The sequence below is a fragment of the Vespa crabro genome, chromosome 12 (assembly GCF_910589235.1).
Source record: "Vespa crabro chromosome 12, iyVesCrab1.2, whole genome shotgun sequence".
NCBI lineage: Eukaryota > Metazoa > Arthropoda > Insecta > Hymenoptera > Vespidae > Vespa > Vespa crabro.
In genome coordinates this window covers 6463733-6479653 of record NC_060966.1, presented here as the reverse complement: position 1 = coordinate 6479653, position 15921 = coordinate 6463733, and the positions used below count along the sequence as shown (strand labels likewise).

Here is a 15921-nt window from a genome sequence, read left to right as displayed (position 1 = left end):
AAGTACTTCGATAGGGATGAAGTATTAAAAGGACCGTTGCGAACGAGAAAGTTTACCTCAGGAACGAATCGCGTCAATTTTACGTTCAGTTCGTCGACAGCATTCGTAAGAACAAAATGGAAAGCGACATAAAAGTACGCAAAACAAGAAGGAGTACTTAGTTAAGCACTTATCTATTTGAAATTAATTTGATTTTTCTTTTTTATAGATCGTTATACTGTTTCCCTTTGTGTCATTTTATCGTGATATATTTTATTCGATTTCAGCCAGTGGATCTGTCCGATACCGTCAAAGTGTTAACATGGAACAGGAGATGTCTCAGTATCGTGGGAATATGGCCTTTGAAGGTTTACGATCCGATATTCCTTTTCTCCATCGTATATCTGGCAATTCATTTTGTCTTAGGAATTCTCGATTTAACCAATTACTCGAACAACTTTGATCTTATAGTAGCAAATATCACGGAAAACATGGTTATGCTGAATACTCTCATCAAAATGACTATCTGTAGATATTACAGAGATTCGTTGGCGCAATTTTTGTTAACAATACGAAAGGATTTTAAGGTCGAAAGTTACAAAAGTCAAGATGAAATTTTAACATTTTTCGCTTACAATAGATTATCTTATCTATTCGGTGTAATATCTTTATCTTTTATGGGTGTCATCTCGATAATATATTTCTTGGTATCATTGATAACGAACGTGCAAATGGGTAATTATTTTCAACGTTTGAACGTTTTCATCATTAAAAAGGGGCGGCAATGAAATTCGGCCTTTACTTGTTACAGTTATGGATAATTCCTCTTTCGGTTATCAGCTGCCTTATAAAACGCGACCAATCATAAAAATCAATGATCCTACGACCTATGGTCTTCATTGTTTATATCAAGTTATTATTTTACCGCTGATTACGTTCGGTTCCGTTGGTTACGATTCCTTCTTCATCACATTGTCCCTTCACGTTACCGCACAATTGTCCGTATTGAAATACAGAGTTAAATTAGCCTTGGAAGATCCAAATGGTTGCCAATGCGGGATGAAAAAATTGATTAAAAGACATTACGGACTAATAAGGTGACGTTGCTCTCGTTGACATTTCTTTTTGAACGCTTAACGTTTTCAAATCAACGTTTCAAAGAAAGGTCCATCATCTTTTTCGCAGATTGGTGGATATCTTGGAGGATGCCTTCAACTTTGGAATTCTAGAACATCTTCTAGGAACGACGTTCAACTTGTGTATTTCCGGTTATAACGCTATAACGGTATACTTTATTTATTTAACGATAACGTTATAAAACGACAACGCAAGACCTTTTTATAAACTATTTGCCATTTCAGCGTTCGTCGAACGGTCAACTTCTCGAGCTCTTTCTATTTTTTATATTCTCAAGTATAATACTGAGCACGTTGTTCGTCTATTGCTACAGCGGCGAATGTCTCATTCAAGAAGTAATTACCGATATAAAACGTATACAAAGTTAATATACCACTCTTTCCGAAAAAAAAAAAAAACCGACTAAATCTCCTCAATTAATCTAGAGTACGGACTTTGCCATGGCGTTTTACGAGTACGAATGGTACGACATATCGCCGGTGAATTTGAAGATGGTCTTAATTTGTATGATACGAGCAAGTAAACCGTTACAATTGACCTCTGGAAAATTTTTCGTCCTATCGTTATGTACTTTCACCGATGTAAGGATTTTTTTCATCGATTAACGCACAACACACACGTTTTCCAACGACATTAACCACTTTTCTTTTTTCAAATCTCTCACTTTTAGATATTGAAAACTTCTATGGGATACCTGTCGGTATTACGTACTATGTTGTTATGATCGAGCGCGCGCGAACAAATCCTCCTATTCGTCCTATTTATGTGAAACGAAGTCAGTCGATTGTAAAGTCATACATCGAGACGTCTTCAATAGAAATTTTCTTTACACTGTTGCGTTGTTCCTTTTATTATATTTTTTACTTTGCGTTATCCTTATTAATGAAAAATAACTTTGAATGAACTTTTTCAAGAAAACTCTCGCTGACGAAGCTTTTCTTTCCGACGGGAATCGAAAAAACGTAGAAAGAAATGCTTCGTAGAAAGAGAAATCGTATATTCACGGTTAGAAAAGTTTTCTTCCCTCCTATTTTTTCTCTTTCTTTTTCCCCCTTCTCCTATTCATAGGTTCGGTTCTAACTCCGAACAATAAGTAATGAGAAAGCTCTTATAATTGTAGAGCTTCGAAACTTTTCAAGACGCAATCGCGTTTTTTTCCTAAAGAGAGAAACGACTTGATGGGGTTAAATTGCATGGTCGAGAGATCGGGCAAAAAAGAAAAAGAAGAAGAAGAAAAGAAAGAAGTTGAAAATTGTTGTTAACAGATAGATGATTCCTCCTCGGGAGCAGACCTATCAATTTTTCTTTACGAGACTTGTAGGAAACTTGTTTCTTCCTTCCAACGCCGAGGGGATCGACGGGGTCCAGTCTCTCTCTCTCTCTCTCTCTCTCTCCCTCTCAATTTTCGTGCGAATCAAATGGTGGAAAAGGGTAGAAAAGTACGAGCGGAATGATATAATAGATTCTATTTAATTTAGTTTCGAGAACGAACCGACTCCTTTTATTTTCCGTTCCAGGACTCGTTCTATGCTATCAAAGCGTTAAACATGAAAGAAATTTTTGATCGTACCTCATCTACGGTCTAATCCTGTCTACGAGTTTTCTCATTCTCTTCGATTATTTGTCAGATTTCGATTACATTTTGACGGACCTGCAGGATAAATAGCCGACCGATCGATCGAGCTCGGTTCTTGAAAGAAATCCAACGAAATGCAGGATGAGAGAGAGAGAGAGGCACATAAATTGTTTACGCGCACTTTGTCGTATTTAATCGATGATCAGAACGTCAAGGATAGTCGTTAACTGTTCGGTACTTCGTCGAGTTCGAATTGGAATAAACTATTCAAAGGCTCCGTTTATAACCCTTTGAAAGAAAGTTTACATCGAGGGAGGATCGACCCTTTCACGGTTAGTCCACCGAGAACCATCACGAGTGAGAAATGGGAAAGATGATAAAAGTACGAAATGTAAAATGTAATATTAATAACGTAAAATGTAATAGTGTCTATGAAGGAAAAAGAAAAAGAAAAGAGAAACAAAATAGCAGCAAAAACACAATATATATATTCATTCGATCGCGCGTTTCAGGAGACAGATTTTTTCGAGAGCGTAAAAGTCATTAGATGGAACAAACGATTACTCAGATGCATGGGTGTTTGGCCACTCGCAGTCTACGATCCGCTTTTCCTCTTCTTCGCAATTTATCTTCTCCTTCATTGTTCGTTGGCGCTCGTAGATTTCATAGATCAACCAAAGCATATCGATTACGTAGTCAGAATTTTGACGGAAAACGTGCCTATTGTAATGGCACTCATAAAAATTACAATCTGCAGGCTGAACAGACGATTGATCGCCCAATTATTGATTGAAATTCATGGGGATTTTTCCGTGGAAAATTATGCGAACGAGAAGGAGAAACTGATCTTTCTCGATTATAATAAACTTTCTTATAGATTTATCGCGATAACCATTGTCTCGATGTCCTTCGTCATCGGACTTTATTTCTTCAAAGCCATTATAACGTCTGTACTAACAGGTGCTAAACTAAATCTCGATCTTATTAAGATCGATTTTTTTCTTTTTTTTTTTTTTTTTTTTTGTCGAGGTCGACGCTCTCGAAAACATTTATTCTTCTTAATCAGTCATGAGAAATTCGTCCTTGGAGTATGAATTGCCTTACAAAACTCGAACGATGGTTAAACTTGATGATATAACGACGTACACCTTATACTCCATCTACCAATGGCTAATTGTGATAACCATGATCTCTGGTTACGTTGGATCTGACTGTCTCTTCGCCAGTTTGGCCCTACACATTACAGGACAGTTTGCGATACTTAGATGCAAAGTTGTGGAAGCGTTTGAAGATACTGATGGTTATAACCGAGGTATGAAGAAATTGGTAATCAAGCATCATCGATTGATTAGGTAAGCGTTTTTTTCTTTCTTTTTCCCTTTTTATCGAAATACGAGACAAGTATATTCAATGAAAGTATTCGTATTTATATTTCATAAGACGAGTGCGCGTTTTTTGAGCGTTCGTAAGCGACGCGCAAAACGTCGCGTTATATTGACAATGAGACGTGTCAGATTCAATAACAGATTGGCGGAATTACAGATTGGCGGAAACACTGGAAGACGGATTTAATATAATGATTTTTCAACAATTATTAGGTACTACGTTGAATCTCTGCGTATCGGGTTACTACGCGCTCGTGGTAAGTTTATGCGAACGTTACCGAACGATCCGTTAATTTCGTTCCGTACTTTCGTTAATCGTTCAATGAACAATTTGCAGAGTTCAACGAACGGAGAAAATATCGTATTAGTTACTTTCTTTGTTTATGCATTTACTATATTGAATACACTGTTCGTTTACTGCTACGTCGGTGAATGTCTCATCGAGGAAGTAATGCAAATAATTTCTTTATAAGGGAATAATAGGAATGGGATATTAACAGGATATATTAATGAAGAAATTCTCTATTGGATTTAGAGCATGGGTCTCGGTGACACCTTGTATCAGTCCAATTGGTACGACGTATCAGCGGTCGAGTTAAAAACGATGTACATTTGTATGGAACGAACAAAGAAACCGCTAAAATTAACGTCTGCAAAATTTTGTGCACTATCCTTGGACACGTTTAGCGAGGTAGGTATTTTTCATAGATATCGAGAAATTGTCAATAACAAGATACATATTCGGAGTTTCATTAAAATCAATACTTCCGGTATAAGATGATCGAAAGCGTGGATACGATATTAAATTCTGCTTAATGAATTTGCAGATTTTGAAGACCTCGATTGGATACTTGTCCGTTTTACGAGCATTTCTATAGATCGACTCGCAGAAACATTTAAATATCGATTAAATCGTATTACAGAATATAATAATAAATTGATTAATGCGTTATACGTATGGTCGACGATAATAGAGCTATTTATGGTCCGATAAAAGAGAAGCTTTAGTGAATTTACGCTCATTTTTTCAGATACGCCTATCGGCATTGCGATTCTTTTTATAGATGAAAATATTGAAAAACAACAAATTTGTTTGTACGAATTAAATATAATAATACAGATCATCGATGTGTGTGTAATTAAAAGCGTTTCGATTATTTGCGCAACCCTGACGCAATCTTCTTAAGTATCATATTTCATTCAAATAATATTGACATTCTTACGCGTTCGTTTTGTATTTGGCAAATATTCCCGCCGCGTGCACGCAACAGATTTCCCCCGAAAGCCACTAGGGAGCGTTAGAAAACGTCGAGAAGATTCAAAACATCTTGTCTAGAAGCTTCACTTGTACTATGGTTTATATATTAATTTGCCTCGAGTCAGAGGGAAACGTTACGAATAAAATACCAATGTTCACATACGAATATAATAATAAAAGGATTATAAAATTTTCCAGGTCAAATGGTCAATTCGAAGTGATATAATTATGGTGATATATTGCTTTTCTTTTTTTTTTTTTTTTTGGCTCTTTTGCCAGTAATGTTTCTCTAACCTTTTTAACTTGTTGATCGTTCTATACACGTGCGTATACACGTGCCTCGTTAACGTCGATTAAATGAAATAGAAAGAAAATTCAAAATGAAGAACAAGCCAATTCGTCATAAGGAAAAAAATACTTTCCAGGTAATATTGCTACTTCCCCATAGGATTATGATGTCTCGATTGATACTATATGCGTGTGTGTAAAATTTAAATGTTGCAGTTTAAATCATTTTCCGAACGGATAAACGATATTGATATCGACGTTTTTCATCGTGTGGTGCACAAAAATGAAGAAAATAATGAGGAAGTTGAAACGTATTTTCATGAGACGCTTCAAAAATGGAATTTTCTCAATTTAACGGAGGGTTATTGTACCTTTAAAAGACAGGTGCGTGATATCGTTACTCTTCCGCAATTGCTCAATAAGAAGCAGCACGTAATGGATTTACTTTTGGAATATATAAAGAAGCAAGATGTTCTGTTTCTACAACCAATACTGGAGTAAGTGTAGCCTTGTAAAAATCTGCCTTGCATATATACTACTGTCTTAAGTATAATGAAATATATAACGCACGCGTACTTACAATCATATATTTTAGATTAGTGGTTGCCTTGGCGAAGGATCTGCAAAAAGATTTTTATGATTATTTTCCGGAATTTTTGAATGCCATAATAGATCTATTACAAGCTAAAGACCCGGAACAAATAGAATATGCATTCGTAGCTCTTGCCTACTTGTTCAAATTTCTATGGCGATATTTGGTGAAAAACGTGAGAACAGTTTTGGATATGTTATTGCCGCTTTTAAATGACGCACAACCAGTTTATGTAAACAATTTTGCCGCAGAAAGTTTTGCATTTGTCGTTCGAAAAGTTAAAGACAAAGAAGCATTTGTGAAATTGTTGTTAAAAGTATTGGAGGAGAGTCGACATAGCGTTGTTGCCGGCTCTGGAAGATTAATGTTTGAAGTAATATCTGGCACTACAGGTCAATTTCATTCCTGTGCAGATCAAATTTTATTACTTTATTTTCATTCTTTAAAAGATCAATCCATAAATCAAGATCTTGCTTATAGCGTTATGAGACAGGTGATGAATTGCATTATACGAAACATACATCCTTCCAAATGTTATGTACTTTGGAATACTTTTTTGAAAGCGTTAGACGCAACAACCACGGAATTGAAAGTTATATCAGAAAGAAGGAAATGCCATTTGGAGCTTGTTTTGTGTCTCATGAACATTGTTCTTACTCATAAAAATGGAAGGATGCTCGTTGATCCTGTGCCTTTGATTAACAAATTGGTAAATATGATCGAGGATTTTCAAACTAATGACAATAACGTTTCCTCTGAGATTATCAATGCGCTAATTAATATTCTTCTATCTGACGTTAAATTGGCTCAAGAGACTTCTAGTCATTTACTTAGTAAAATAATGTCTATAGATAATGTAGAATTATTATATAATGCGATTGAAAAACTGATAAATTATTCGTCATTTGAGACACTAGTATTACCGCATCTTTTGAAAAGATGTAATGTCATTGGATTTAAATCCAAAGAAGTAAGATTGTTAGGTAAAATAATAAGAGAGAAAGCACCTCCTTGCCTTGGCGGTCTAACTTTGAACAAATGGAAGAAATTCACTCTTGATATAAGGAACGTGTCAAAAGAAAGTATGGATTATTTCTTGAAAGAATTGAACGCCATAACTGACATTACATCGTCAGATGCATTATGGATGATAATGATAGTACCGCATTTTAAACTTCTACCCGAAGACATTAAAGTCACAATAAGGAAGCAACTCCTAATGGTTTACAAGAAAATATTACATCACGAAAATATGGATAATATTATGGAACTTAACAAATTTAATTTCATATTTTTGTTCTTGCTTGACACGATCACGCATATTCTGGAAAGAGAGGAATTTCACGAATTTACCAAGTCTCACGATATAGAGATAATGCGTTTATTGGAAAAACAAAGTAATGATCCTTTCATTCTCAATGCGATAGACCTGTATTTAACATTTTACAATGGATCGCAGTATCATGAAAAATTCTTCAATCAAGTAGTATTCGACGTGCTACACAATTGCATAGTAAAAAAATTGAATTCGTCCGTTCATCCAATTCGCTTGGTTGTAACGCATATTTATTCATTATTCGCTAATGTCGCAGGTATAATCATATCGAAGGAAGACATCGATAAGAATCCTCTGGATCTGATTTATCTAGCTGAAGGTATACCAGCGACGATACAACAATATCGAGATAAATTGTTACATTTGCAGGGTTTAACATTTGAAAGTAATGCCATGGCCAATTTAAATCCGAAATATTACGAGATCCCTCTTAGATATTTGTTAGGAAATTTTTATATAAACTTTTCCTTATTGTGGGATCCTGTAAGTAAAATTATTGGAAGCTATGCTACCAAAGAGTGTGCCCAATTTTGGCCAGTATTTCTTTCCGAATTGAAAGATGCAAATGCAACTGATTGGACGTATCAACGAGTACATCAATCTGAAGTAATTCAATGTTTGGAATTGGAGATATGCAAAATGGTGGATGATAAGGCAGATATTAACAATTATAAAATTCTTCTTTGGAAGTGCATGCCTCTTTTTGCAAGCTATTGCGAAATGAAAAACAGAGATTTAACGAGTTTATTTATTGAATTTGTAAATAATAACTTTTTCAAGTCTAATGCCGAAGATGCCAAATATTGTAGCATTAAGAAACATGCAACTGTATCTGTTGTTAACGACAATACGAACGAGGATGGGTCCAATACGGATGACGAAGCAATAGAGAAAGATAAAATGTCTTCCAAGGTGGAGAATAAAGATTTATCTGCCCAAGGAAGGATATATAAAATAAAATTATTACTGGCACAAATGGATATATATGGGAAGATGAAAAATCCCAATGTATTTTATAGAGAAAGAGAAATGCATAAAATATATTTGGATTTGCTTTCCTCGAAAAATCCTGAAATACAAAATGCTGCCTTAAATTGCCTTTTTACCTATAAATATAAATATCTTTTACCGTACAAAGATCATTTGTATAATTTAATCGGTGAAAAAAATTTTAAAAATGAACTTGCGCGCTTCAAAGTCGATCCAGAAAGTAATTTTATATTGGACGAAGATCGCGCAGGGCTTATGCCTGTGCTAATGAGAATCGTTTATGCAAAAATGATAATGAAAACTGGAATGCGAACCGGTGGTAAAGCTGGTGGATTATTAAGACGTAAAATTATATTGCGTTTTCTTGCTGGCACTAAGGAAGATGAAATGATTATGTTCGTTGAAATGGCCTTTAAACCTTTCAAAAGGTACTTATCGTTCTTTCCAAATGCGTCCGTTGATCTCAACGTATTAACGAGGAATATCATCGATGCTGTCGATCTAACTAATGTCATTCCGCCGAAACGTTTACGAAGTGCCATTAATTTATTAGGAATTATGATAGAACAATTTGGGGGAAAAATGACAGGAAAACTTTTACCATATTTACTTGGTATATCGATGTGCATCGGAGCTATAGTCACAGGGATTTTACGAAGATCAGATCAAATTCATTCTGGTTATTTGTCAACGATAAAAGATGTTAAAACTAATTCCATTGCCATATTAGCAAGATTCTTTTCCCATTTTGAAAATTATCCATGGAAAAAGGATGAAATAGATGCTCTATTCAATGTCATGGTATTTCCTTGGTTGGAAAAATTACCTATAGAAGGAATTCACAGTCCTACGGCTTTGTTGAAATTATTTATTTCCTGGAGTCAAAATTCTCGTTACTATCCTATGTTCTTAAGGCATCAGGACAACAATATCAATGTTACAATTCTTCCTTATATCATGAAACTCTTGTTGGGAACTAAAACTCATTCGTCCGTAATTAATGCTATTTTGGAAATGATCGAAAAATTGTTAACAATGGAGGATTACGAAAATGTTAATACAGATACGGAGAAGAACGATATGGATATGCCTTTTCTGCCATTAACGTCTGTCCTAACAAATCTACTTCCTGTTAACGATAAGCTTCCGTCAGACGGATCCATTAATTATGGATCCATTATTTTACTACCGCACGTTGATGATATTTTAGAATATATGAAGAGAAAGCTTAAAAATTCTAAAAGAGGTATGAATAAAACTGAATTAACCATTTTATCGCGCATTTCTGAATTTGCGAAAGATCCGGACACGTGCGATACATTATTGGTACTAATTTTACCGATATTGATGAAAAAGGCATTAACGAATGAAAGTGAAGATATTATTATTGAATTAATTACGACCGTTAGAAATCTCATTAAAGACGTAAAATCAGGAGGGGAGAGTCATTTAAGAGCTCTCGCACCTTTGCTCGGTGTGATATCATCGGTACCTGCCCGCAAGCTTATAATTCAGTTGTACGGTATTATCGCCGAAAGATCTGCCGAAGGAGATCAACGATCGATCGTACAAAATTACAATTTGCTGGAGGGACTTAATGCATGGGATCGCAGGTGGATCGATCAACCTGATTTTGAAAAACGATTGAATACCTTCGGCGACATTAATAATTTAATAGAAAAAAATGAGATGACCTTAAACTGTGGCACGTCTATTATTTATAATTGCTTCTTCTTCTTAAAAAATGAATCGGATTTAGCTATAAAAGATTATGCCGGTCAGTGTCTTAAAAATATTGGACCTAAATTGGCAAGGAAGTATAAGGATAATCCATCTGACAGACGTTATTTGATGGACGAAACAATTTTACACCTTATAAAAAAAGGCATAAGTAGCAAGTCCGAAGTATTATGCTCTCAGTCAATAGCATTTTTAGGGCATATGTCATTAGAATGTCCCGATGTACATCCAGTTTTACGTGACTTATCAGGATTGTGCAATAAAGCAGATCCCGAGGTAGATTTTTTCGAAAACATGCAACATTTGCAAATGCATAGGAGGGCTCGTGCATTATTGAAATTTTCCGCTCTATCGAAGACATTGACTAAACGTCCAAATCCAAAAACGCTCACACAATTTATCCTACCTCTTGCTTCGACGTATTTGTGTAATGAAGCTTACGTAAATAAAAACAACATGGTAGATGCGGCAATCGAAACAATTGGTACCATATGTAAACTCTTACCTTGGTATCACTATGAAATCATTTTAAAATATTATCTAAATGCATTAAGAAGAAATGTTCAATTTCAAAGACAAATTATCAGACTAATTGTGACAATATTGGATTCTTTTCACTATGACCTTTCGAAATACAAACCTTCGGAAGAAGTTTGTCCGTTAAAAGAAGCAGCCTTGTCTGAAAGTGAAAAAGAGCTTAACAATGAAAACAATGAAGAAGAAGAAGGAGATGACGGCAATGAAGATGAAAATGAAGAAGACAAAGAGGAAAGGATGAATGTGGAATTGAATAATGAAAATATTGTTGATGTAGAAGATAATGATGATAGAATAGAGGCAGATCTGCCTCTATTCCAAAGACAAATTATACTATCGCAATATGGAGCAAAAAGAGTTATATCTGGTATATCAAAGGGATTACTACCACAATTATATAGGTCTATTGCGGCAAGGACTCGTCAAGATGGTATACACAAAATTAATAAAAAAAAAGTAATAGGAGATATGGAAGAAGAAGATTTAATGAGAGTTCCTATTGCATTAGCGCTAGTTAAGTTATTGCAAAAACTTCCAGAAGATATTTTGGAGTCCCATCTGCCGGGGTAAGTGCATCATATCTCTTTGTTAAGTGTTAAGGCACACTTTCAAGATCCCTTTATTATTAATATTATGGCATAATACATACTTATGGCTTTTACGTTTTTCCTTCGTCCTGTTCTTGTGTAGCATCTTCATGAAGCTGTGTACCTTTCTGAAATCTCGTCTAGAATCTGTGAGGAGAGTTACTCGCGAGGTGTTGCAGAAGATAATGATCACTTTGGGACCAAAGTATCTTCATCATCTTTTAAGAGAATTAAATAGTCTTTTAACGAAGGGCTTTCAAGTTCACGTCCTTGCATATACGATACATTCTGTATTAAATGTTTTAAAACCATATTTTCAGAAATTTGATATCAATAGTAACTTGCAAAGTATTTTATCAGTAAGTCTCTTACTTTTCAATAATACAATGCTTCATTGGAACATACATTTTATATTATTATATTACTTTAATACAGGTTTGCAAAATAGATCTCTTTGGATTAACTGCAGAAGAAAAGGAAGTCATAGGTATTGTAAAAAATGTTACAGAAGCCAAATCAACCAAAAGCTATGATATTTTTCACATACTGGCAGAATATATGACAGAATCTTGTTTGCTCGATTTGATGATGCCATTGAAGGATGTTCTCATGAGAACGCATTCGCATAAAACGGTACAAAAGGTCGTGGAATGTTTAAAAAACATTGTCCTTGGTTTAGCGGATAATAACTTCATACCGCTCGAACAAACGCTTATATTCTTGTATGGGGTTGTATCAGAAAGTATACCAGAATTATTGGCGGTAAAGAAACATGAAAGATTGACAGAAAAGGAAGTATTGCAAAGTCAAAGGCCAGACTGTTTTATAATACCTGCAGAACCAAAAAATAGAATGGGTATGAAAGTTGCGTCAAAAACAACAACAAACACGAATGTTCATGTAATAGTCGAATTTGGTTTGAAGTTGTACCATATATTTCTAAAAAGAGAAAAAATATCTGATGCGACGTTCAAGCCCTATTTAGAACCCCTTGTGTCGATTTTAACTAACTGTTTGAAGTCTCAGCATGTAAAGGTAAAGTTATACACACACAAGTTATATATATATATGCATGTATATCACGATATTGTCGATGATTGTGTGTAAGAGAGAGAAATTTTTAATTTTCTCGCCCCTAACTTTTTTTTCTTTTACAGTTGTGCACTCTAACTTTGCAATGCCTGAGCTGGATACTCAAGATGGATTTAACGTCTGTACGCGAATCGATAACTGACATTTGCTCTTCCATCTTCGAAATTTTACACAAATATGCAGCGGCTGGTTTGAGCAAGGGAGATAATTTTGATCTCGTAATGGCAGCTTTTAAATGCGTTTCAGTACTTGTTCGCGATGTAAAGCACTTTACGATTAGTGTTGAACAATTAAAAATTTTACTTTTGTATGCCGAACAAGATCTTCACGATGGCGATAAACAAGCAACAGCGTTTGCCTTGCTTAAGGCAATAATTAAAAGGAAATTGACGGCCCCAGAGATGGATGTAGTTATGAAAAAAGTAGCTACGTTAAGTATCACGTCGGAATTGGAACATGTCAGATTACAATCGCGATCTGTATTTTACTCATATCTTATGGAATATCCTCATAACAATCATCTCGACGATCACATAGCATTTTATTTATTTCAATTGAGTTACGAAATGCAATATGGCCGTATTAGTGCATTACAGATGATCAATAGCATTATTACAGGATTTCCATTGGTAAATTTTCACATTTTTTATACATTTTATACTTATAAATGATTTTTTTACGCGTCATATATATATATATATATATATATATATATATATATATACATATACACATATACATATACATATACATATACATATATATACATATATATTATTGTCAAATTTGTTCTCTCAGAAATCTCTGATTAAACGTGCAGGATTTATATTTTTGAATACTAGTGCTAGATTGGTAAACGATGACGATCCAATATGCCGAAAGCTTTGCGCGACATGTATTAAAGTAATGTTAATACGATTGCCTCACAACGAAAGGGACAAACTGTTTGATATTGTATTCGCCTGGCTGAAAGACTCTCAGGTATTTTGCAATCTAATGCCGATCATTTTAACGGATGACTTTTAAAATGTTTTAAGAAAATTTGTAAGAGAAAAAAAAAACTAAAAGAATTTTTGTCTATTGTAGATAATTCATCGGCGATTGGCCGCACAGTTATGCGGCATATTTGTCGTGGTTGAGAAGGAAACTTTTGAGTCGCGTCTCGCAAATATATTGCCTATTTTATTGCAACAATTTCATGATAATATCGATGCCTTGAAAAAGCCAGAACCTGGTCATTATGTAAAATTACATTCTGAAAGAGAAGAGAATAAAAAACGCAAACAGAATTCAAATATAAAAGATCCGGAACGATTAAAGGATCATCACTTATATCAAGTGCTGCAATTATTATTAAAAATATCGGGACAATGTCCAGGCTTTTTAAAAAATAAAAAATACAATGAGGAAATATCTTCGTTCGCTGGTTGGTATTATGATCGCATTAATGATAGGCTAGAGTGCGTTAACAATTGTATATTATTGTCATGATAAATCTTTTCCTTCTTTAGAACATAGTCAATCTTTGTTGGCACATCCACATCTGTGGGTTCGTTTAGGAGCTACGCAATTGATTGGTTTTATATTATCTGTACTCGACGTAAAGAAAATTGTGGAACTTATAAAGAATCCCGAAGAACATGCCACAATCGAAAGTTATATATATTCCAATCCTGTCGATACGTTAAAAAGTTTGTCCTTAGACTTAATTGCACAATTACAGCCGGACATGATGTTCGAAGAATTAGCGGACCAAGTTGTAAAAAACTTAATCTTCCTTGGAAGAATTTTGAAATCATTTGAAAGTCCTAATATTGTAAATTCAGATAACGAGGATGAAAATAAAGATGGTAATGTTTTGTCCCTTAGTTGGCTAATGAGAAGATTAAGAAAAAGTGTAAATATAGAAGTGATACAGGCACCTAAATCGATATCTGTGGTAGGTCTTTTATTTCGTATAACACAGATATTAATCTCTATGCTTGAAATATATATATATATATATATATATATATATAAATGTATAAATGTATTATTCTCAGAGAAGCGCAGTATTCAAGTGGATCGCCGGTATAGTGGCTACTATACCAATTGAAGAATTAGATACATTACTTTTTAATCTAATGTCTCCGTTGGTACGAGAAATGTCCACGACCGAGGAATCAAATGCTCCTTTGCGCCAGTTAGCAAAGGAGGTAGCTTCTATGATAAAAAAACAAATAGGAATAGAAGCATATGCGAGATTACTTAGTAAGGTGCAACAAAAACTCGATAGTAAAAAAACAGAACGGCGGAAGATACGAAAGCAACAGGTAAAATAATTTCGATAAAATTTCGATCTGGCCTCACTAAAGCGCCATAAACTTTTATATTTAATGCATTAATCATTCCAGCTTGTGACGGATCCGGAATTAGCGGCGAAGCGTAAAATTGCGAGACAACAAAAAAAGAAAGAAAGTAAAAAGAGGAAGTTGGACAACGTAAGGGGTAAAAATATATCGAGGAAACGGTTCAAAAAAGAAATCGACTTGGAGAGTTTATAATTATATAAGTGTTTTACTTATTATCCTTTATTTTTTCACGAAATAACAAATTTCGTTATGTTGTGTTATCGATTTGTCAATATAAAGATGTGTATGTGTGTGTGTGTGTGCGTGCGTGCGTGCGTGCGTGCGTGCATATATGCATACATACATATATATATGTGTATATATATATATATATGGAGCAGTGAACAAAAAGTGTATGTTTACATTTCATGAAAATCTCAATGAAAATTATAATTAAATTCTTTTGTTTCAATTTTTTTTCTCTTTATGGATACTTATGAGATAATTAAAGAAATATCAATCAATGGATGTCTTTAAGGTGATATCACCCGTATAAATGTAGAATGGAAATAACATTTATGCTTACAATACAATAAGAAATATATTATTCTTTTGGTTATAGAGATATATAAGCTATAAAGCCCAATAATATTTATCTTTTCCATTCTAACGCTCGAAATTCGCCCTGATTAGATAATGATCGAATCGTTATCTTTTATCGTATAATGGTACTATATAATTATTGTACTTTCGATTACTTTTCATTCGAGATCTCGTGTTTCGAGCTTTTCACAATAGTTTTATTGCAATTGGTCAAACTTAAAAAAAGTCTCACGTTGATTGAACACATTTTAATACAAGCACTGTCAACAATGAATTATTGTTTTGTTATAGGCAAAAATTGTTGTTATTAACATTTTAATATAAGCACTGTCAACAATGAATTATTGTTTTGTCGAGGTTGTTTGAAACATGAATTACTTTACATCTTTTACCTAAACATTTTAACAAAATTATCATTATAACACTGCGTCGTCATTTTATTGGGTTCGAGGTTCAGCTACCATTCGACCTATCCCTGCTCTTTTCAACGG

General features: G+C 34.3%; 3 protein-coding genes across 6 annotated transcripts; all 3 read left to right on the top strand.

Moving 5' to 3' along the window:
* Positions 1 to 16: 16 nt before the first annotated feature.
* Positions 17 to 2625, top strand: LOC124428385 (odorant receptor 9a-like). The gene is given in 7 exon segments (XM_046972330.1): positions 17 to 21; positions 167 to 760; positions 762 to 1076; positions 1165 to 1264; positions 1341 to 1451; positions 1542 to 1697; positions 1787 to 2625. Coding segments are annotated over 7 exon segments (1335 nt in total). The 3' UTR covers positions 1841 to 2625.
* LOC124428491 (odorant receptor 4-like) lies at positions 2620 to 5222 on the top strand. Of its 2 annotated transcripts, XM_046972601.1 has the most exons (5): positions 2620 to 4044; positions 4235 to 4334; positions 4415 to 4525; positions 4613 to 4768; positions 4905 to 5222. In XM_046972601.1, exons 1-5 carry the CDS (start codon positions 3761 to 3763, stop codon positions 4953 to 4955), a joined length of 702 nt encoding a protein of 233 aa, XP_046828557.1. In that variant the 5' UTR covers positions 2620 to 3760; the 3' UTR covers positions 4956 to 5222. The 2 variants fall into 2 exon arrangements, with proteins under 2 accessions (XP_046828557.1, XP_046828558.1); XM_046972602.1 differs by lacking the exon at positions 4415 to 4525 and having other exon boundaries at positions 4235 to 4331.
* A 140-nt stretch (positions 5223 to 5362) lies between these two features.
* Positions 5363 to 15285, top strand: LOC124428311 (small subunit processome component 20 homolog). Of its 3 annotated transcripts, XM_046972243.1 has the most exons (11): positions 5422 to 5760; positions 5840 to 6120; positions 6219 to 11384; positions 11509 to 11764; positions 11841 to 12440; positions 12563 to 13126; positions 13296 to 13478; positions 13584 to 13923; positions 14009 to 14436; positions 14540 to 14809; positions 14891 to 15285. In XM_046972243.1, the coding sequence occupies exons 1-11, from the start codon at positions 5716 to 5718 to the stop codon at positions 15038 to 15040; spliced, it is 8283 nt and encodes a 2760-aa protein (XP_046828199.1). In that variant the 5' UTR covers positions 5422 to 5715; the 3' UTR covers positions 15041 to 15285. The 3 variants fall into 3 exon arrangements, with proteins under 3 accessions (XP_046828201.1, XP_046828200.1, XP_046828199.1); XM_046972245.1 differs by lacking the exons at positions 13584 to 13923; positions 14009 to 14436; positions 14540 to 14809; positions 14891 to 15285 and having other exon boundaries at positions 5363 to 5760; positions 13340 to 13478; XM_046972244.1 differs by lacking the exons at positions 13584 to 13923; positions 14009 to 14436; positions 14540 to 14809; positions 14891 to 15285 and having other exon boundaries at positions 5363 to 5760; positions 13318 to 13472.
* Positions 15286 to 15921: the final 636 nt, after the last annotated feature.